This window comes from Archocentrus centrarchus, chromosome 21 (assembly GCF_007364275.1).
Source record: "Archocentrus centrarchus isolate MPI-CPG fArcCen1 chromosome 21, fArcCen1, whole genome shotgun sequence".
NCBI lineage: Eukaryota > Metazoa > Chordata > Actinopteri > Cichliformes > Cichlidae > Archocentrus > Archocentrus centrarchus.
This window is the reverse complement of record NC_044366.1, coordinates 4,637,838-4,656,285: the sequence shown is the minus strand read 5'-3', so window position 1 is coordinate 4,656,285 and position 18,448 is coordinate 4,637,838. Positions and strand designations below refer to the sequence as shown.

The 18,448-nt window shown below is 42.2% G+C and overlaps 1 protein-coding gene across 1 annotated transcript; it reads left to right on the top strand.

The window, feature by feature from the left end:
- The first annotated feature begins 5,189 nt into the window (after nt 1-5,189).
- Nucleotides 5,190-16,708, top strand: slc40a1 (solute carrier family 40 member 1). Its single transcript, XM_030758738.1, has 8 exons — nt 5,190-5,540; nt 5,647-5,714; nt 6,020-6,179; nt 6,601-6,716; nt 10,778-10,904; nt 11,285-11,530; nt 11,637-12,272; nt 13,062-16,708. The coding sequence occupies exons 1-8, from the start codon at nt 5,507-5,509 to the stop codon at nt 13,376-13,378; spliced, it is 1,704 nt and encodes a 567-aa protein (XP_030614598.1). The 5' UTR covers nt 5,190-5,506; the 3' UTR covers nt 13,379-16,708.
- The last annotated feature ends 1,740 nt before the right edge of the window (nt 16,709-18,448 follow it).

The following is an 18,448-nucleotide window of genomic DNA, read 5'->3' as shown; positions in this document are numbered from 1 at the left end:
TAGGTAGACAATGCATATCTAAGTAATACCTAAATGAAAGCCAGGACTCAGGGGATCAAGGCTTGGATTATAATGAGAAGATCAATGTCAGTGGTTTTAATGGGGCATCGCCCTTAATTTCTTAACATTCGTCAGGTCGCCTGCATCTCGTTAAGGGTGTGATTGTGTTTTAGCCAGATGCTAAACAAGCACATTGTCAGGAACTAGAAGTTGTAATGTTTATTGCTTTAATGCTACAGTTCATCCATTATTAACTTTTCCATTTGGTGTTCCAAAAAGGTGAAGAGTCCATAGGGAGGGTTGTGTTAATGTGACCCAGAGCAGTCTCTGCTCAGAGGAAGGCGCTCGTGTCTGTGCATTCAATAACAATGATAAGATTCATAAATTCTACAGCCAGCAGAATTAGCATAACCTCACTGCAGAAAGCACCAGCATCCACGTCCCTGCCAGCACCACAATATTCAACACCACAGATTTACAGAGGTCATGAACTGGATTACAGCTTGGCATAGTAACCTCGTGTTTTTATAATTCTGTTCAGATCAAACTATATAGTCTAATGTAACACACTGATTATTGACCTTTGGAGCTGCAGGAAGGTCAGTTTTGCAACCTTTGGATAGATCCAGCTCAGCTGTGGATAAACTTTTCTCTTGCCTGTAAACCAACAGGAGATGACTGATCATCATCAGCTGCAATCTACTTATACTACTTTACCCCAAGCAATAATATTTATGAAAGGAAGAGGATGAAGATCATTAAAACGAAACCTAAGTGGCCATTGTAAACAGTACTTTGGAATAGTCTGTTATAATGCATTCTGGAGATGCATTTCTCTTCATGCATCAAAAAGTTGCAGAAGTGTTTCTTTCTCCACTCTTTAAAAATTCAAAAGATTTTGCAACTGATCCTCAGATTTAAGAGTATTGTTGCAGCAGGTGAGGATTTAATTAAACCAACACGACTGCGATGCAAAGCTCCCACAAAGACTGAAGAGGCTCTGTTTCACCTCATGTCATTTTGATGGACTGTGTTCAGCGTGTTTGTGAGTGTTTTTGGCCTCGGGGCAGATTAGGAGCTTCACAGAGTGCATTTTTGTTTTCATACTTCGGCTTTCGTAACATTGCAGGGCTGGGGGAGTAAAACTGGAAGGTTTAGTGGAGTTTGTGCAGAATTTAGTGTTACAAATGGATAAAAAGAGAAGCTCTAAAGTTGCATCAAACCCTACAAAAGTAAAGCACTTGATCTTTGTGATATAACATGAAAACCACACAGAACCTGCTGCCACAGGACTGAGCATAATACAGGGCTATATGTGTGGGTATTATTCACCAGGCCAGTCCAGTGAAGAAAAAAAGAGAAGAAAGAAAACCCTAAAACATGTCACCAGAGAACAGTCATGAGGCTTCAGCGGGGGTCCCGCTCAGCTGATCAGAGTCCACACAATGTGCAGTTTAAAGAAACACACATGCATGCATTCACTGAGTGTTTACTGCGGCCCGAGGAGCCTTCTTCCATGCAGCCTGTAATTACGGCCGTAATACTGTTCTGTTGACATAGGTGAACAAATGCAAGTCATCCAAATGTGTGCTCTGTACACAATTTTTATCTGTTTACCTCCAAACTCACCTGCAGCAGCAAGCGGCAGGTAAACAGCTCCACCAGGTCAGCGCAATAACCAAAAGTTTCATTTGTATGTGACATCACGTGGGCAGAGAAAGCTCAGTTAATCTTTAACTTTTGATGTAACTCTGCTCTCCTTTGGTCTTTGTTTTTCTATGGTTGAATTTATATTTTAAAGAAAGAATGGCATGTAAGAAATTATGTTAGGTGTAAAAACATCTTCAAATGTATTTAACGTAGGGTGAAATTTTTAGTCTCCACTGATATTGATAAAGAGTTTTTGTGTAAATCGGATCTAATGTACTACCAGAAAATGAATAAATCATTGTAGTTGACAAATTCTAACACCTCGACTCTCTCTGAGGCAGCTGATGATGGAAAATAAAAAAAAAATATGTTTACTTGTTTTAATTCAGCAGTAATAATAGTTGGAAACTTTCAAATAAGAGTACAAATGGTATATCTAAGTCATGTAACTTTTAAATACCATAGACTGTATATAAAGATGGGCAAAGACATTGTGACATCACAATGTCGAATAAAGTCCAGGCTGAACATTTTCACCTGCGTCGTGTTCGTGTTATGAAAGCAGACGTCACAAGCCACATGCACATAGGACACAGACTAGCTAATTGTAAATGGACTGGTACTCATATAGTACGTTTATACTGTAATTGAGCACTCAGTTACTACAAGCTCCATTCGCCCATTCATACAAGTGCTTATTTTCTAGATCTGAGTATCTTATCTAACATTCACACACACGCTTACACTCCAATGCATGCATCGGGTACAACTCAGGATTCAGGATCTTGCCCGAGGCCACGTCGATATGCTGCCTGGAGGAGATGGGAATCGAACCAGCAACCTTCTGATTAGTTGTGAATACATTTTACCTCCAGAATCCCTGCATAAATTGCATACACACTCTGCTTTATGCTTCTTTCAGACTAATTAAAAACACAGTTTACAAAGTGACCTCCAAACAAGCAACTGAGTCTGTAAGCCTATCAGGTCATGTAGCCCATTCATGGGGCCACAGGGCCGTTTTCAATTAGATTTCTGTGCATCCAGAGGAGTCGACCCCTGCTGCCCATTAAAGAGAGAGCAGATTTGAGGTACTTCTTCATTTTTCAAACCCAGAAGTTATGCATGACTTTATAAACAGTCTGTGTTCAAGAAGCAAGTCTTGCACTCAGCGCACTACCTGAATTAACTTTAATGTGGTCTCTGGAGCATAAAATCGGTAGAATTATCATATAACTATTTTCTTCTACAGGGTCCTAGCTGTCATACACTGTACAGGTCACCAGCCTGTCCCAGGGTTAACACAGAGAGACAGACAACTATTCACACCTGTGTTCATTTTAGAATCACCAGTTAACCTAACCCCACTAACCTTTGCTGATGAAGAACTTTCCTGCGTGTTTAAAATCAGGATTCTTTGGGTGCAAGTGCAACCAGTGCAACCAGTCTCTGGTTTGCGTTGCACTTTTCATAGTTTCCCCGCCGCTTGCAGAGTAGTTGGCAAGTTTTTGAAGACAAGTTGTTGTCTTCTATTCAAACTACGACCAACTGTGGCAGTCTCTGGGCAACAATTGCAAAGACGTTTTTGGTGCAGTGCCTTATACCTCTTTGGGACTACAAACTGCTAGTGACCAGATGATTGTGGATGGTCACCACATTCACCTGACCCTACATTCTTACATGGCCAAAAATGACAGACAAGTTAACATCATGTGGTCAGTGGTCATGTGATTGCAAAATTCCAGTAGGCCTATATATTCTTCATCTTCTTCATTCGGCTGCTCCCTTCAGGGGTTGGCACAGTGGATCATCTGCCACCATCTCACCCAAACTCTAGCATCCTCCTCTGTCACACCAACACTCTGCATGTCCTCCTTCACCACAACCATGAACCTCCTCTATGGTCTTCCTCTTTTCCTCCTGCCTGACAACTCCATCTTCAACATAATCCATTTTCAATTCAATTCAGTTTCATTTATATTGTGCCAAATCACAACAATAGTCACCTCAAGGCACTTTATATTGTAAGATAAAGACCATACAATATCAGAAAGAAACCGCAACAATCAGATATCTGCACCAAGATGTTAGCAAGAGATCCTTTAATTCCTGGAAGCTGTGAGGTGGTGCCTCCATGGATCAGACTTCTTTGTCCAGCACATCCCACAGATGCTCGATCGGATTGAGATCTGGGGTATTTGGAGGCCAAGTCAACACCTCAAACTTATTGTTGTGAACCATTTTTGCTTTGTGGCAGGGCGCATTATCCTGCTGAAAGACGCCACAGCAATCAGGGAAAACTGTTTCATGAAAGGGTGTGCATGGTCTGCAACAATGCTTAGGTAGGTGGTGCATGTCAAAGTAACATCCACATGGCTGGTGGGACCCAAGGTTTCCCAGCAGAACATTGCCCAAATCATAACGCTGCCTCTGTCGGCTCGCCTTCTTCCCACAGTGCATCCAGGTGTTCCTCAGGTAAGCGGCGCGCACCCGGCCATGTAAAAGAAAACGTGATTCATTAGACCAGGCCACCTTCTTCTGTTGCTCTGTGCTCCAGTTCTGATACTCACGGGGTCAGTGTGGGCACCCTGACTGGGCTGCAGCTATGCAGCACCATACACAACAAACTGTGATGCTCTGTGTATTCTGACACGTGTCTATCAGAACCAGCATTAAATTTCTGTTGGATCGGACCACATGGGCCACCCTTCACTCCCCACCTGCATCAGTGAGCCTTGGCCACCACTGCTCTTTCCTTGGATCACTTGTGATAGATGCTGACCAAAGCAGACCGCAAACACCCCACAAGAGCTCAAGTTTAGGAGATGCTCTGACCCAGTCGTCCAACCATCACAGTTTGCCCCTCATCAAACTTGCTCAAATCTCTATGCTTGCCCATTTTTCCTGCTTCTAACACATCAGCTTTGAGGACAAAATGCTCACTTCCTCCCTGATATATCCCACCCACTAATGGGTGACACGATGACACAATCAGTGTTATCTGCTGCACCTGTCATATTGTTATGTGTGCATTCAACATATTTGTTACTATTCCAACTTTATTTTCATTATCTCAGCCTTATATTCATCCAATATTTTTAGCAAACAATATAGCTAACAATTTTACTGTTATGCATGCTGTAAGGTAATAATTCCCCCCTTTTTCCCCATTTACAGTTTCATTTGATTATTTGTTTTTCTTAACAATTTGAAGTCTTTCCTTAAATCTCTGACTGTAACTGTAACTTCTTGTCATTTCTGCCACAATTAAAGAAAACGCGCTGAGATGTCAGGTGCGCGTTGCGAGGAGGCAAACATATGGATGAGGGAGGTCTTTCAAACCGAAGCTCACTTGTGTAAGAAGAACAGGGTTTAACAATAACGCCGTAATAAAAGCACATTTTTCTCCTTTTTTTTTTTTTTTTAGGTAGGAGGGCCACAGCTGTTTTTGACACGGGTGTAAATAGAGTGAGGTCACGTGACCGCGCGCTCGGAGTATATCCGAGGCGGGCCGTGCGCGGAGCAGCAACAGCAGCCGCGGAGCGCACAGCTGAGCGGACCGTCCGCAGAACCTCTGCGCCCATCTTCGCGTCCCTAACAACCACCCGGCCTTTCGGCTATAAAATAATTTCTTTCCAACTTCAGCTACAGTGATAGCTAAGTTTGGAGAGGAGGAAAGGGGAGAAACGCCGTGTCTTCTTTGCGTTTGTGTTGTTTTTGTTGTGTCAGTTAGTGCAGAGGCTGCGGGGGTCGACCTGCTTTTGCATTACAAAAGGGGATCTGGCAGAAGCGAGAGAAAACATTTTTAAAAAAAAAGACATATTCGGCGGGTTGTTTTCACCTGGAGAGCTGCAAAATGGATAACCCTGGAGCTAAAAAGACGTGCTGCGGTGAGTTGTTTTTATTGCATTAGAAATTAATGAATATTTCCCATGAGAGGAGCCTGAGTGTCACACATGGGGATCGAGCACCAGCTGTAACATGTTTTCTCCACAGAATCCATCCGAGACTTCTTCACCTCGGCGAAATTTCTCATCTACATGGGCCACGCTCTGTCAACATGGGTGAGCATGCCCTATTTATAACCAGCATTGTCTTAGAAACACATTCATGTCCATCTAACTGACATCACACAGTAAATTTGTACATGTTCACCATGATGACTGGATATTTTTTTGTGGCTGTCCAGTGTCAAGTCAAACCTAATACATTATCATTTTGTTATTGTTGCATTATATGTCATTATAACTACTTAAAATCACATGTTTTCTTCGTGCACCTTGCCATACGTGCTATATTTACAGATATTACAGACAGATTTAAAAAAATAGAGGAAGACTTTTTCATCATCAGAATTTAAATTCCCCAGGGTGACCGAATGTGGAACTTTGCTGTAGCGGTTTTCCTGGTGGAGCTGTACGGGAACAGCCTGCTGCTCACGGCCGTGTACGGGCTGGTGGTGGCTGGCTCGGTGCTCCTGCTGGGGGCCATCATTGGGGACTGGGTGGACAGAAACCCTAGGCTTAAAGGTAAGGAAAGACACAGGCAAAGACTTTTCCTGGCTCAGTTCGGTGGGCTTGAATTGGCTTTTTGGCATGTTTTTTGCGGGTCAGATGCCACCACACCTCAGACATTTGGCCCATATAAGGACCTTGACCTGTGGCTCACCCCGAGTCACCGCTTTCAGCCAATGATAAAGAAAACTGTAAATATGGGCCAAACAGTTATTGGAATCTGGGTGTTTTTTCAGTGGACTGACGGTGAACATGAGCTAACATAAACATGGGCCTTTAGCAGTTAAATTGTAGAATAATTACCCAGAGGAATTTGGCAAAGGCACAATTAGGTGAAATCAGCTTCCTTGCACTCTAATGAACCCTCACATCAAACAGAAGTGTGTTGTCTCTGCTCAGATCTCTGTCCCTAATGCCCGTCCTGGTGTTTCCACAGTGGCCCAGACTTCACTGCTCGTCCAGAACAGTTGCGTCATCGTGTGTGGGATCCTCCTGATGCTTGTTTTCCATTTCAAAGAACAGCTCGCGGACCTCTACAATGGATGGATTCTGGTAAGACCCCCCCCCCCCCCCCCCCTTCTGTTTCAACCTGTTTTGGTGGGGATTGTCTCAGAAAGCGTTTTTATCTCCTTTTGTGAAGGCAAGTGTGAAAATTTGCCTACTTTCACTGATACAGGCTTCCACATCAGTGGGACTGAAGTGAGCGTAGTTCATCCACAGAAGCTCCACTAGAACTAGTTTAATTTTTGCTTGAACTTGAGTAAATCATCTTATAATCATAAATAATTATTATCGAATAGGTGAATGAAATCAGTGCCGTTTGCAGTTAAGTATTTACTGCTTTTAATGTTGTAAAGCAGCAGAAAGAGCCTGTTTCTGAAACGTGTGGGTGCAGCTTGTCTTATCAAACCACCATCAGGACCCAGCCTGAGGTGGACTTCCACAGATACACAGAATCATCAAAAACAATAAAAACAGATGAAAACAAAAACAACAAATCAGATATTTTATTCAAAAATAAACTGAATAACAGGGCCCTCTGAGTATAAAGGGGTGCACCCAAATTTGTCTGTTTTAAATAATCTAATCACCTATAACTTCATAAGTACAGCAGATATCCACATGAAATATTCAGGGCTGAAGAACACATTTAAGCTCAGTGAAAAACTGCAGCCACATCAAAGGAAACAACAGAAGCACTGCTGGTGTCTCTGGTAGGTAGGCTTGAATAGGTAATTAAAGGCCTTTATTTTGCAGTGCTAAAGAACATTAAAGATACACTTTTGCCTTCTTCAGGATATAAATCTGAAGAAGTGTAAAGCTAATATGCGATAAACATATCACCTGAAACGCGATACGCAGATCACCAACATGTATCAGCTTTCGCCTTCTTCAGGTTACATCTTACAGCTGATACGTGTCGGTGAGCCGCTGATCGGCGGGACAGTCTAAAGCTCAAACTTTGTTTTTGCTCTGCGTGATATTCTTCTGCGACTAACTTTGCGCTTCAGTGTTCTGGTCGTGGGATGGTGATGTTGCCCTTAAAAACTTTAAGTTTAAATTTGAAGTTTGCTGCAGTGAATTACCAGTAAACAGATGAAACATCCAGGAACGGCCAGCATTGGTTCCTACTAGATCACTTCATGGGAAATGATTAAAAAAACAATTAGATTCTCAAGTCTGCAGTAAATTTAGGGCAACAGGAAGCCCTGCTGAAGACGAGGAGAGTTCAGGTTTTTTGGAAGGGGCTTGTTTACGCTTGTTGAGCTACGTGCTTTAACAGGAGCTCCGTCAATATTTAGATTTCTGCGAGCCTGAAATGCAGAACTTCAAACTGGACGGGTTTCCGTCCATCCAGAGATGGGTTTGGGTGTCCGGTTGAAAAAGGCCTCCAGCATTGCTCTTTTGTGTTTGCAGTATCTCCAGAAAAAAATGGGGCAATTTTCAGCGGTCAGAGAGTTCAGAGGGCTGGCCGCTGTCGGAGTGCTGGTGGAGGTGGAGAGAGGCTGGTGAAACAGGAGATTTAGTGTCTTGCTGAACGCTGTGTAGTCAGCAGGTTGGTCATGGCCAGTCACATGACACAGAAAGAAATGTGGCTGGGCCTGCTGAAACATTTCTGTTGTTGTACTGACCAGAGCAGAAAATTTACATGCAGACCCACAAACAGCGTCTGCTTCAGCAGGCAGGTTTCAGAAAGTCGTCTTTCTGGTCAAAAGCTGAATTTTAACTTCTGGTATAGATTTTTTTTTCCACAGGAAGTTATTGATGTGACACGTGGTGGTAGCACTTGGCCTTTGCTTTTGGTTTTAAAGATTTTTTGCCATCATTATTAGCGAATCAAGTCTCATTTTGATAGAAGTGGCTGAAACCCATGTTGACCCTTGACCCCTGCAGTGAGGGGATCTAGTATCTCGGCTATGCTGCTTGGGAGGTTTTCTGATGGCATTCTTTGCATCCACTCCCAAGGACTCCCTTTTTGAAGATAAATATTTTCATGAATACCACCACCACCACCAAATGTACCCCCATAAACACACTCTTGTGTCCTTTCCTTGCAGACTCTTGGAGATATGCTTTCAGATTCCAGCTGAACTTGTTGGGACACTCGCTGCACCATCATCTCTTGTTGTTTTCCACCGTGGGGAAGCTCGCATTTTCTAGTCTTTGTTTTGTTAGTGCAGACTTCTCGTCTTCTTTAGCTTTTCCTGGCATTCCTTTTACAAACCTAACACACTTTGCAGAACTTTACGTCACTTATATTTAGCCTCATTGTACCCTCGGTTATCACTCTGGTCCATCCCCCTGGATGGACTGCTTGGGGGGGGGGGGGGGGGGGGGGGGGGGGGGGGGGGGGGATTAGGTGGTGCCCATACTCTGTGGTGGTTGGTCAGGACTAGCTTTCCTGCCATCAGACTTACAGACATATGGGGTCAGTTGGTGTCTGTTCATTGTTGGTTTTAGATGATTGAACACTTGCTGGGAAGCATTTATTCCCTTATAGTCACCTCTGACCTACATTTTTTGTTCTCCCGTCTCACGTTTCCTGCCGCCCTTCCCCCCTTCAAACAGACTGATTATGCACAGCGGGAACAAAGATGACCGTAAATGGCTGCAAAATGCAGCTGATTCTCAGTTTGCGGTAAAATTAAACAAAGGCACATAAATTTGGTAAACTGAATAAATTAAAATGTTTTATTTTAGAATTTTTTTTATTATTATTTGTTCCTTTGGCTGCTCAAGGGTGCAGCTGCTGTGGGAAGGGAAGCACTTCTGTGGACCCTTCCTCCACCCTAGAAAATAAAGGCAAAGGTCACTGCAGATCAATACAAAACCATCTGAGTGTTGAAACATCTCAGTCCTGATTGGAATCGTCTCTTGCAAGATGCTTGATGATGAGGATAAAATTGATGTGAATTGCAGTTGACAGATTTCAGCCCAACTGAGGAATGATGGAGAATTTTGTGCCAGTGTTTTATGGAGCATCCACTCAGGAAAAGGGACCAAAGACCACAAAATGTCAGTGAAATTCAGCAACTAATAGGGATGACCAACAAAATAAGGCTTTAGGCTGTGCTCCCCACCAGATCATCAAAACATCCAGTCAGTCATCCTCATCTTTTGGAAGAATGGTGTTCATTCCTTCATTGGAGGTCCAAAGAGTTGGATAATCTATGCTAAAGCTGGCTCATGGGGTTCACAGCACCTTACTAAGACATCTTCTAAAAAGACTAATAGCAACAATGGACTTCCTGTGTACTTCCTTCCTCTGTGGAGCTCCTCCCCAGCCATGTCACTGAGTTTAGATATAACAACATACTAAATAGGCAGATTTTCATAAACTACAACATGCTATGTCTTACACTTTTATCTTGGCTTTGCAAGCTTTTTTATTTGACTGTTCCAAATATACAAGAAATGTTATAAAAAGCTCTGGATATTAACCCAAACTCTGACCTTAATGCTTGATAAGTTCATTGGTGATCTGGTAAATGTTAAGAAGTTAAAAAAAGTATTCAAAATGTCCTAAAATATCAGGATGTTGTAGTTTTCTGTAATCAATTCTCAGAAAGCTCGTACTTTATCTGGATTGAAAGTGCTTGAGTCAAAGGCAGTAGCGCCCTTTTAGGTTCTTGTAGCTGTTTCTTGACATATGAAAAGCTTCTTCAGTTCTAAAGGCTGATGGGGTGTCACAGGTGTTTATCTTCCAGTTGAGCTAGTAGAGTGGTTGAGACACGTCCGATGTGACAGGCCATGCTTGTGAGTCATTAAGGTCACGCAGGTCGAGGTGTGAATGGCGGTTTGAGCCGCCTGGGAAGAGATCTCAGATTGTGTTACAGGTGGCTGATAGTTTGTGACGTAGGCCAGCACCTCTGTTCAATGATGGCTGTTCCAGCTGGACCTGAATGGCCTCCTTTACTCCTCTGATGAGTTTCTTGAACTTAAAAGAAACAGTGAACCTCAACATGACTGCAGAGTGTGTTCAGTTTGATGACACAGTGGAAAAAAGATCAGTTTGGTTCTTGGTTTTTCTTTGTTTCATAGGAGTGTTTGTCCTTTTATCACACAAAATCAATGCAAATGTAAAAATACTCTAAATTTTTTAATTTTTTCAGACAAGCTGCTACATTCTGGTCATCACCATTGCCAACATCGCCAACCTTGCCAGCACGGCTATGTCCATCACCATCCAGAGGGACTGGGTGGTGGTTGTAGCAGGTCAGGATAGCAGCAAGTTGGCAGGTAGGTGCTTCTTACCCACTGGTGGTTTATCTTCAGATGTAGGCCTCATATGATTTGTTATCAGGTCATATGTTCAGCTGGGAGGACTTTGAGCGCCGGATACTGACTCGCGTTCTGGTTTATTTTATGTCACTGCAGTTTTCCACTGATTGTAACAAGCTGTTTAAAAGATTTAGTCACATGGTGCACTACACTTTGAACTGGGTGACCCTTATAAATCTGCTGTGCTAGTTCTTAGTTTACATTACTGTAAACCATAAATACAAAAATATGATTATATGACTATAATGGGACACTTTTTGACTACAACAGTGTATTAAATCAGCTGTAAATAAGCTGTTTTACTAACCTGCACCTCCTTTCAATCCCTTGCCAAACAGATATGAATGCCACAGTGCGGATTATTGACCAGCTGACCAACATCCTGGCTCCCATGTTAGTGGGGCAGATCATGGCCTTTGGTTCTCATTTCATTGGCTGTGGCTTCATCTCTGGCTGGAACCTGTGCTCCATGTGTGTGGAGTACGCGCTGCTGTGGAAGGTCTACCAGAAGACGCCCGCACTGGCTGTGAAAGCGGGACAAAAGGAGCAGCAGCAGGAGCTCAAACAGCTCAGCCCCACAAAAGGTAGCTGCAGATCTTCTTTTTATATTGCTAGAAAAAAACTGATGGTGGTTATTTTGCTGTTTTAGATTTGGTAATTGAAAACCTCCATTATTCTGTCCTTTGACAGATTTGGAGAATGGCCAGAGTCCTGAGGAGTCATCTCAGCCACTCATGAATGAAACGTCTGTTGTTGCCAAGTCTGACTCTCCCAAAAAGCACAGCTGTTGCTACCAGATGACTGAACCCCTGCGCACCTTGAAGGCCGGCTGGGTGGCCTACTACAACCAGAACATCTTCTTTGCCGGCATGTCCCTGGCCTTCCTCTACATGACGGTGCTGGGCTTCGACTGCATCACCACGGGGTACGCCTACACGCAGGGCCTCAACGGCTCGGTGCTCAGCCTACTGATGGGAGCCTCGGCCATCTCGGGCATCTGCGGCACCGTCGCCTTCACTTGGGTTCGCAAGAAATGTGGCCTGATCCGCACTGGCTTCATCTCAGGCATGGCCCAGCTCTCCTGCCTCATGCTGTGCGTCATCTCCGTCTTCGCTCCTGGAAGCCCCTTTGACCTCAGCGTCTCGCCATTCCAGGACCTTTACACCCACCTGATTGGAGAGACAACCCTGCCTGAAGCAGTCCACAGCCTCACCAGTTTAAACACCACTACGCCTACTACTGCCGCACCAACCGAAGAGATGCCACCTCTGCAGTCCTACATGTCTGTCAGTCTGCTGTTTGCTGGTGTCATTGCTGCTAGAGTTGGTGAGTGAAGTAGCTCCCCTTTATTTTTCTTCCCACTGTGGTGACAGAAATGATAATCTGAATACCTGCAGTATTTTATTGGATGTAGTGCCGAGATTTACCACATGGTAAATGGTAAATCAGCTGTTAGTGGCTGAGTCCAGATGTATGAGAATACATGTGAAATCAACAGTCACTGGAGTCAGTTGGAGAATATTAAAGGCTCTCCACGTAACCTTAGGAAACCAGCCCTAATTTTGATTTCTACTCGCCATTTACTGAACTGCAGCGTAGGTTGCATTTGCATGGACCTCATGCTTGAATACCATGTGCATACACCAGACTGCACTTTTATGCTGCATTGTCGTATGTCATGTGGGCCAGAGCCAGTTATTAAGTGGATTCCAGGGAAGGCCTCATTATATGTTATGTTCATAGAGGCTCCAAAGTGCTCATGATCATTTCCCAAAGGTGTGCTCATTTTATTTGTTAGGAAATTGGAGTGTTAAGGAACTGCTGCCCATGCTTTATGGTTATGTGCATTTCCTGTGACCAGACAGCAAATTCTAGAAATTATCACTTCCGTAAAGGTGACTCAAGGAGCTTCACAGGTTGGGCTTTTATGTAACTTGCACCAATGTCACACAGGATCTCTGCAGGTCTAATGGCAGAGCAATATCTACAACCTTTGATGCCAGTAATATTGCCTCATTATTCCCAGTAGAGCTACTGTGGAGTACTGAAGCTGTTTCATTGTGGCTGTAAAATGACTTTTAGAGCTGACTGTTGATCTCTTCCTCTGCCCTGCAGGTCTGTGGTCTTTTGACCTGACAGTGACCCAACTCATCCAGGAGAATGTGATTGAGTCAGAGCGAGGTGTGATCAACGGCGTCCAGAACTCCATGAATTACCTCTTAGACCTTCTGCACTTCATCATGGTGATTCTGGCTCCAAACCCAGAAGCCTTTGGCCTTCTGGTCATCATCTCTGTCTCCTTCGTGGCCATGGGCCACATGATGTACTTTCGGTTTGCCTTCAGAAGCCTGGGCAGCCGTCTCTTCCTCTGCTGCTCACCGGAGCAGAAGGTGGAGGCGGTTGACAGTCCCTCACTTCCTACCACCGTCTAATCCCATTAAAGAGACTCTGTCCTGGGTACATACTTTTAAAGCCTTACCCAAGCCCTGCATCTTATTTATCTCATTAACATCTTAGCTTGTAGCTGGCAGAATGCTAACGTAAAGTGTAGACAACATGCTGTCTGTAGCTATTACCCATTAGCAGTAAGAAATGAGTAGAAAGTGTTAGAAAGCAGTGAAACATTAGATAATGCAGGGGTTTCTGTAGCGTTTTCAGTCTGGGAGTCAGATGAGTGCCTCAGCCTTACATCTATGGATCCACGCTCCTTAAAACATGCACGTACTGCCCAACAGGGATCCATCCCTTCTAGGCCTGCAACTGCATTCTGGGTGGTGTTGGAGAAATCAGGGGACAGCGCACTGTAAGATATCCTCCTTCTAACACCCTGGATGTAGCTGTATAGATTTTTAAAAGGTGCTTCAGCTAAAAAAAAAAAGGGCAAAATCTTGCAGAGGAAGCCGCGATCCTGACAGTCAGGACGCCGCTCAGCTCGCCTCACAGTTTGGGTTCGTTGGTGCCATCGCTGTGTCCGCTCGCTGTTCTCTCGTAGACTTCTTTTGGTTGTGTCAGCTTACGTATATACGTGTATGTTAAGCAGGTTGTGGTTACTTTTTATTTAACCAAACAGGAAACTGGGATCTAGTCTCTTTAATGTGTGGTGTTAAGCATTTAACTGTATTTATTCAGGAAATGCAGGCAGTGGTTTTTGTAATGACTGTATCATCAGTATTGTGTGCTTGTAGTTGTGCCATATGAAACACAGAAATCCTATGCACCCTTATCAATAACTCACAGTTACCAAAGTTAAAGTCCTTATATGGCATAAAAGGAAGTGAGGGAAGCCAGCTTTTGTCTGTCTAAGCATTCCAAATATACAGAAGATTTTTACGTCCGGTGCAAACCTTCGTGGATCTGAACCCACTTGGAGATTGTATCTAATTTTTGTTTTTCTGGTAGATTGCAATTATCATATGAAGGTGTGTTAGGGCCATTGTAGGATTAAAAAAAAAAACATTTTGACAACAAGTAAACGGTACAATTTTGTGAAAAATAAACTCCAAGATTTAAACGATGTAAAATCATGAAAAAACAAACTTGGATGTCCCCTGAAATGTGAATATTTTTTAAATCATTTATGATGGAAAAAAAAGAAACTTTGAGATTGTGTGAGATCACAGAAAAAAATCAATATTAAATTAAAGCTGGAAATTTATGAAACAAATTCAAATAATCTGAGATTAATACAATTTTTAAGAAAAATCCCCCAATTTCTCTACAAAAGCCACAAATATAGGTAAAAAAAAAAAAATCAATGTTCTCAGAAATAAAAAGAGTATATTTGTAAGAAATTAACTTTTTTCAGGGAAAAAAAAAAGTTCACTAAAATTTGAGTCATAAATTTGTGAGAAGAAACTGAGATTAAAATCGCAAATTTACCAGAAAAAAAGAGGAAACAATTTGATTTTCTAAAATTAAATTCATTAGAAACATTTATAAGAAAAAATATAATTTGAGATTATAAAGTCATAAATTTATGAGGGGAAACTCATACTTTTTTGAAATAACCTTCTCTGAAAAAAGTAGATTTATGAGAGAAAAATCCCAGAATAATGTCTAAGAATAAAAATTCTGAAATTTGTGAGAAAAAAAAATCTGAAATTAAAGTAGTAAAATTAGGAAAAAATTCAGACTTTAAAAACTTACAGAATATTAGGATACACAATGTTTTTGTATTTACCACTTGTTAGAGGATATCCAAGTTTTTATCCAAAAAAATCACAAAATTCTGAGGTTTTTTTTCTATATTTTTTATATTTGTAAAGTTTTTCCTCAGAATATCATCCACACCTTCACTCTTTAAATTTTTAATACCTTGAACGGCTCTAGCATGGCGTCATAGTAACACCTTTAGTCACCTTTTTGATTTTCATGTTCTCTGGAGTGATTTTTCCAGTCGTGATTGTAACTCAGGCACTTTACTGTCTTTTCGCCTAATGCGTGATCAGGCATTAGTTCGATATGTTTTTGCACAAAGCTGAAGTCCCGACTTCCCTGAAACCCTCCCCGCCGCGCACAGTAATGTTTTGCCTCTTCAGATGTCATTGTTGGGGTGGGGCGGGGGGGCGGCACATATTGCAACACTCAGCACCACCACATGGTCATGAGGAAAAAAAAAAAAACTGCTCGAGTTCCTGTGAAAATAGCCTCAGCTTACCTCAGGCGCCCCCCCCCCCCCCCCCTGTTTCCTCAAAAAGCTACTCAGGGATCTGAGTCAGCAGTTCTTATCTGAAAATCACTTCATGGCACCAAGACCCTGAACCTTCACCCAGCTGGGGTTTTGGCTGGTTGTGCTGACATCTTCACAGGTTTTTGGCTGTCCTGTGTGCTGTTTTTTCCCCCATCGAGTGATTTAACAGATTAAATGTTGTCTTTGTAAACGAATGTTTCCAGAAGCAGTTTAAAATCACAGACCGTTACAGAATTACTATAACAGATCAGCATCTATGTAAAGAGTATAGCAGGAAAACCCAGAGGTGCATTTTGTTCCCTGTAGAGTCAAGTGCTCAGGCGAATAATGTGTTCGCTCGCTTACCTTGTGCATTTTTACCTGCATCCGTTCCACCTCTGAACCTCAGAAATTTCACACTCCTTTATGCAAACTAGCCTCGCCAGCTGTTTTCATGGAGACTAGCCGGTCCTCCACGTGAAAAGGTTAGCCATAATCCCAGCCGCAGAGGGGAGACCTGTTTGGGTTGGAGAGCGAGCTAACCGCACCAGGTGTAGGAGAACAGAGGACCATTTTATAGGTCCCGTGAAACAGGACGGAGGAGCTTTATTTTCATATTCCACCGGCTTCACATTCAGTCTGCACACAGGAACAAAAGCAGCACTCAGAACACATCAGTCTGCTGATTCAGGAATACCACACATGGCCATAAATGCTCAATTTTTTAATGTAAATATATGCAGCTGTGAGTCAATATAAACTTACTTTAATGTACAATTGGAAAACAAAAAAAACTGAGTGTATACTGTTGTTGTGCTGTTTGGAAACGTTTTTTTTTTTTTTTTTACATTTTTATATATCCAGTGTCAACACTTTGTGATTCTTATTGAAATTTGCGTGTTATATTGCTTTAATCTCTTTCTACACACACATATAAACTCTATATATCAGTGTTATTGTAGTTTGATAGAATAAAAGCGTGAAATCATAAAGAAATCCTTTTTGTGTAATAATCACACTCCACTCAATATCAGGAGGCTGGTACTGGTTGTATTGCATGAGGTGTCTTAAATAAAGAAAACCTTTACAATCACTTCTCTGTAAAGTCGTGTGTACGTGTGTGTGCGTGTGTTTGCAGGGTTTCTTGGCCTTGGCTGCTGCTGCCGTATGAGGTCACATACCACAGAGGAGTTAGCAGCTGATTTCCCTTTTCTCTAAGCAGCCGGTGTTAAACTGAGCTGGGTGACCTTTGCTTTAAGACTAAAGAGTGAGCTGGATTTGCACAACATGAGCCACAAACGAGCATTTCAGCCTCAGACATGTTAGAGATCTTTGACTCGGCACTTTAATTACCACTGAGTGTGCTTACATATCTCATTACTGCAAATACTCAACCTGCAAACCAGTTAGTACCACTTGTACAGATACATGTAAACGTATCTTTTGGTTTAACTGTAACATTAATAATGTTACAGTTAGCTGTATGTTCGGACATAGTTAATTAGTCCAACCAAACTAAAAATGCATGCAATAGTGCTTGGTTATGTACAGTATATAATAAGTAAGAGTAATAATGAGTAAGAGTAAAAAGATGGAAATTCATGCAAAATTGGTGAGAATTTAAATTAACTATTGATAGTTAAGCTTAGTGGTTGTCAGCTAAATATACTGAACAAATTATGCTGGCAGCTAACTATGTGATCAATAGTTAAAAGTCAGTTAAATTAGCTAGCAAAAATGTATAACAGAACAATACTATATTTCAGTCCCAAATTTTTAACTGGATTCAGTAAAAAGTGCTTTGAATGCTACATGAGAGTAAAAAAAAGACTATCAATCACTCAATCAATCAGTCCATTTACCACAGAGGAGGGGGTGAAACACAGAGAAACTTAGTGCAGTTTAGTTGCACGAGTTAGGCAACAGCCATTAGCTGCACAGTGCTGTACCCCCGTCGCTTCACAGGAAGAAGGTTTTATACCTGAACCTGTCCAGAGACCTGCTTCTCGGGTTAACTGGTTAACTTAAAGTAGCTGCTGGTGAATGTTTAACACTATTAGACTGAAATAAGTGATTTAAAAAAAAAACTAATGAGAGGCTGTGCCAGCGTGAGAGTGCTTAGCCAGTGTTAAAGGAGTCTTTGTGCATCAAACGCACAGAAATTCAGGATTAATTTGGCTCTGGATGGAAGTAAAATGACCAAATATAGTGTGTGTGTGTGTGTGTGTGTGTGCGCGCGCTGTCATAATGCTACCAAAAAGATAAAAGGGTAATCCTCAGCCTGCACGGCTCTGTGTAGCTGCAGTTGTTATCTCCTAAACTAAGTATAATTGCTAAGATTAAATGTGAGCAGAAAGTCTAGATCCAGTTTAAAATGAGTTCATGAGGAGCGGTGCTGATGCAGGAGTCCAGCTCACAGGTCTTTAGAGGTACATCACATTAAAAGGGTTGAGAACCACCTATTTAGACCCTACACTGTGACATGCATGTTTGTTTTTGTTGCTGTCCAGTTACTTACATGTATTTACTCTTACTTACACTGGATTTCACCTATACAGCAGATCAGGTCCATGTAGAAAGAGGCCCCATTATATCAATCAAGCACACAGTTGAGAGGGAACACACCTCTGACCTTAGTGAAAGTCTACAGACGAGAGCCGGGACTCCAGATTAGTGTGCACGGCGGAAATATTACATGCTTTATGTGCAAGATTTACACTTTAACTGGAAACTTTTTTTTTTAAAAAGGTGTATTTTATCAAAACCTTGGGTTCACCTATTTATTGGAGGGAAAGTTTCAGGAAATAAAAAACACTTTTACTGTATCTACATG

Excerpts from the sequence above, each read along its gene's own strand:
- slc40a1 (XM_030758738.1), top strand. The coding sequence starts at position 5,507 with ATGGATAACCCTGGAGCTAAAAAGACGTGCTGCG. Across the intron at positions 5,541-5,646 it reads AGCTAAAAAGACGTGCTGCG|AATCCATCCGAGACTTCTTC; the intron begins GTGAGTTGTTTT and ends TTTTCTCCACAG. Across the intron at positions 11,531-11,636 it reads ACAGCTCAGCCCCACAAAAG|ATTTGGAGAATGGCCAGAGT; the intron begins GTAGCTGCAGAT and ends GTCCTTTGACAG.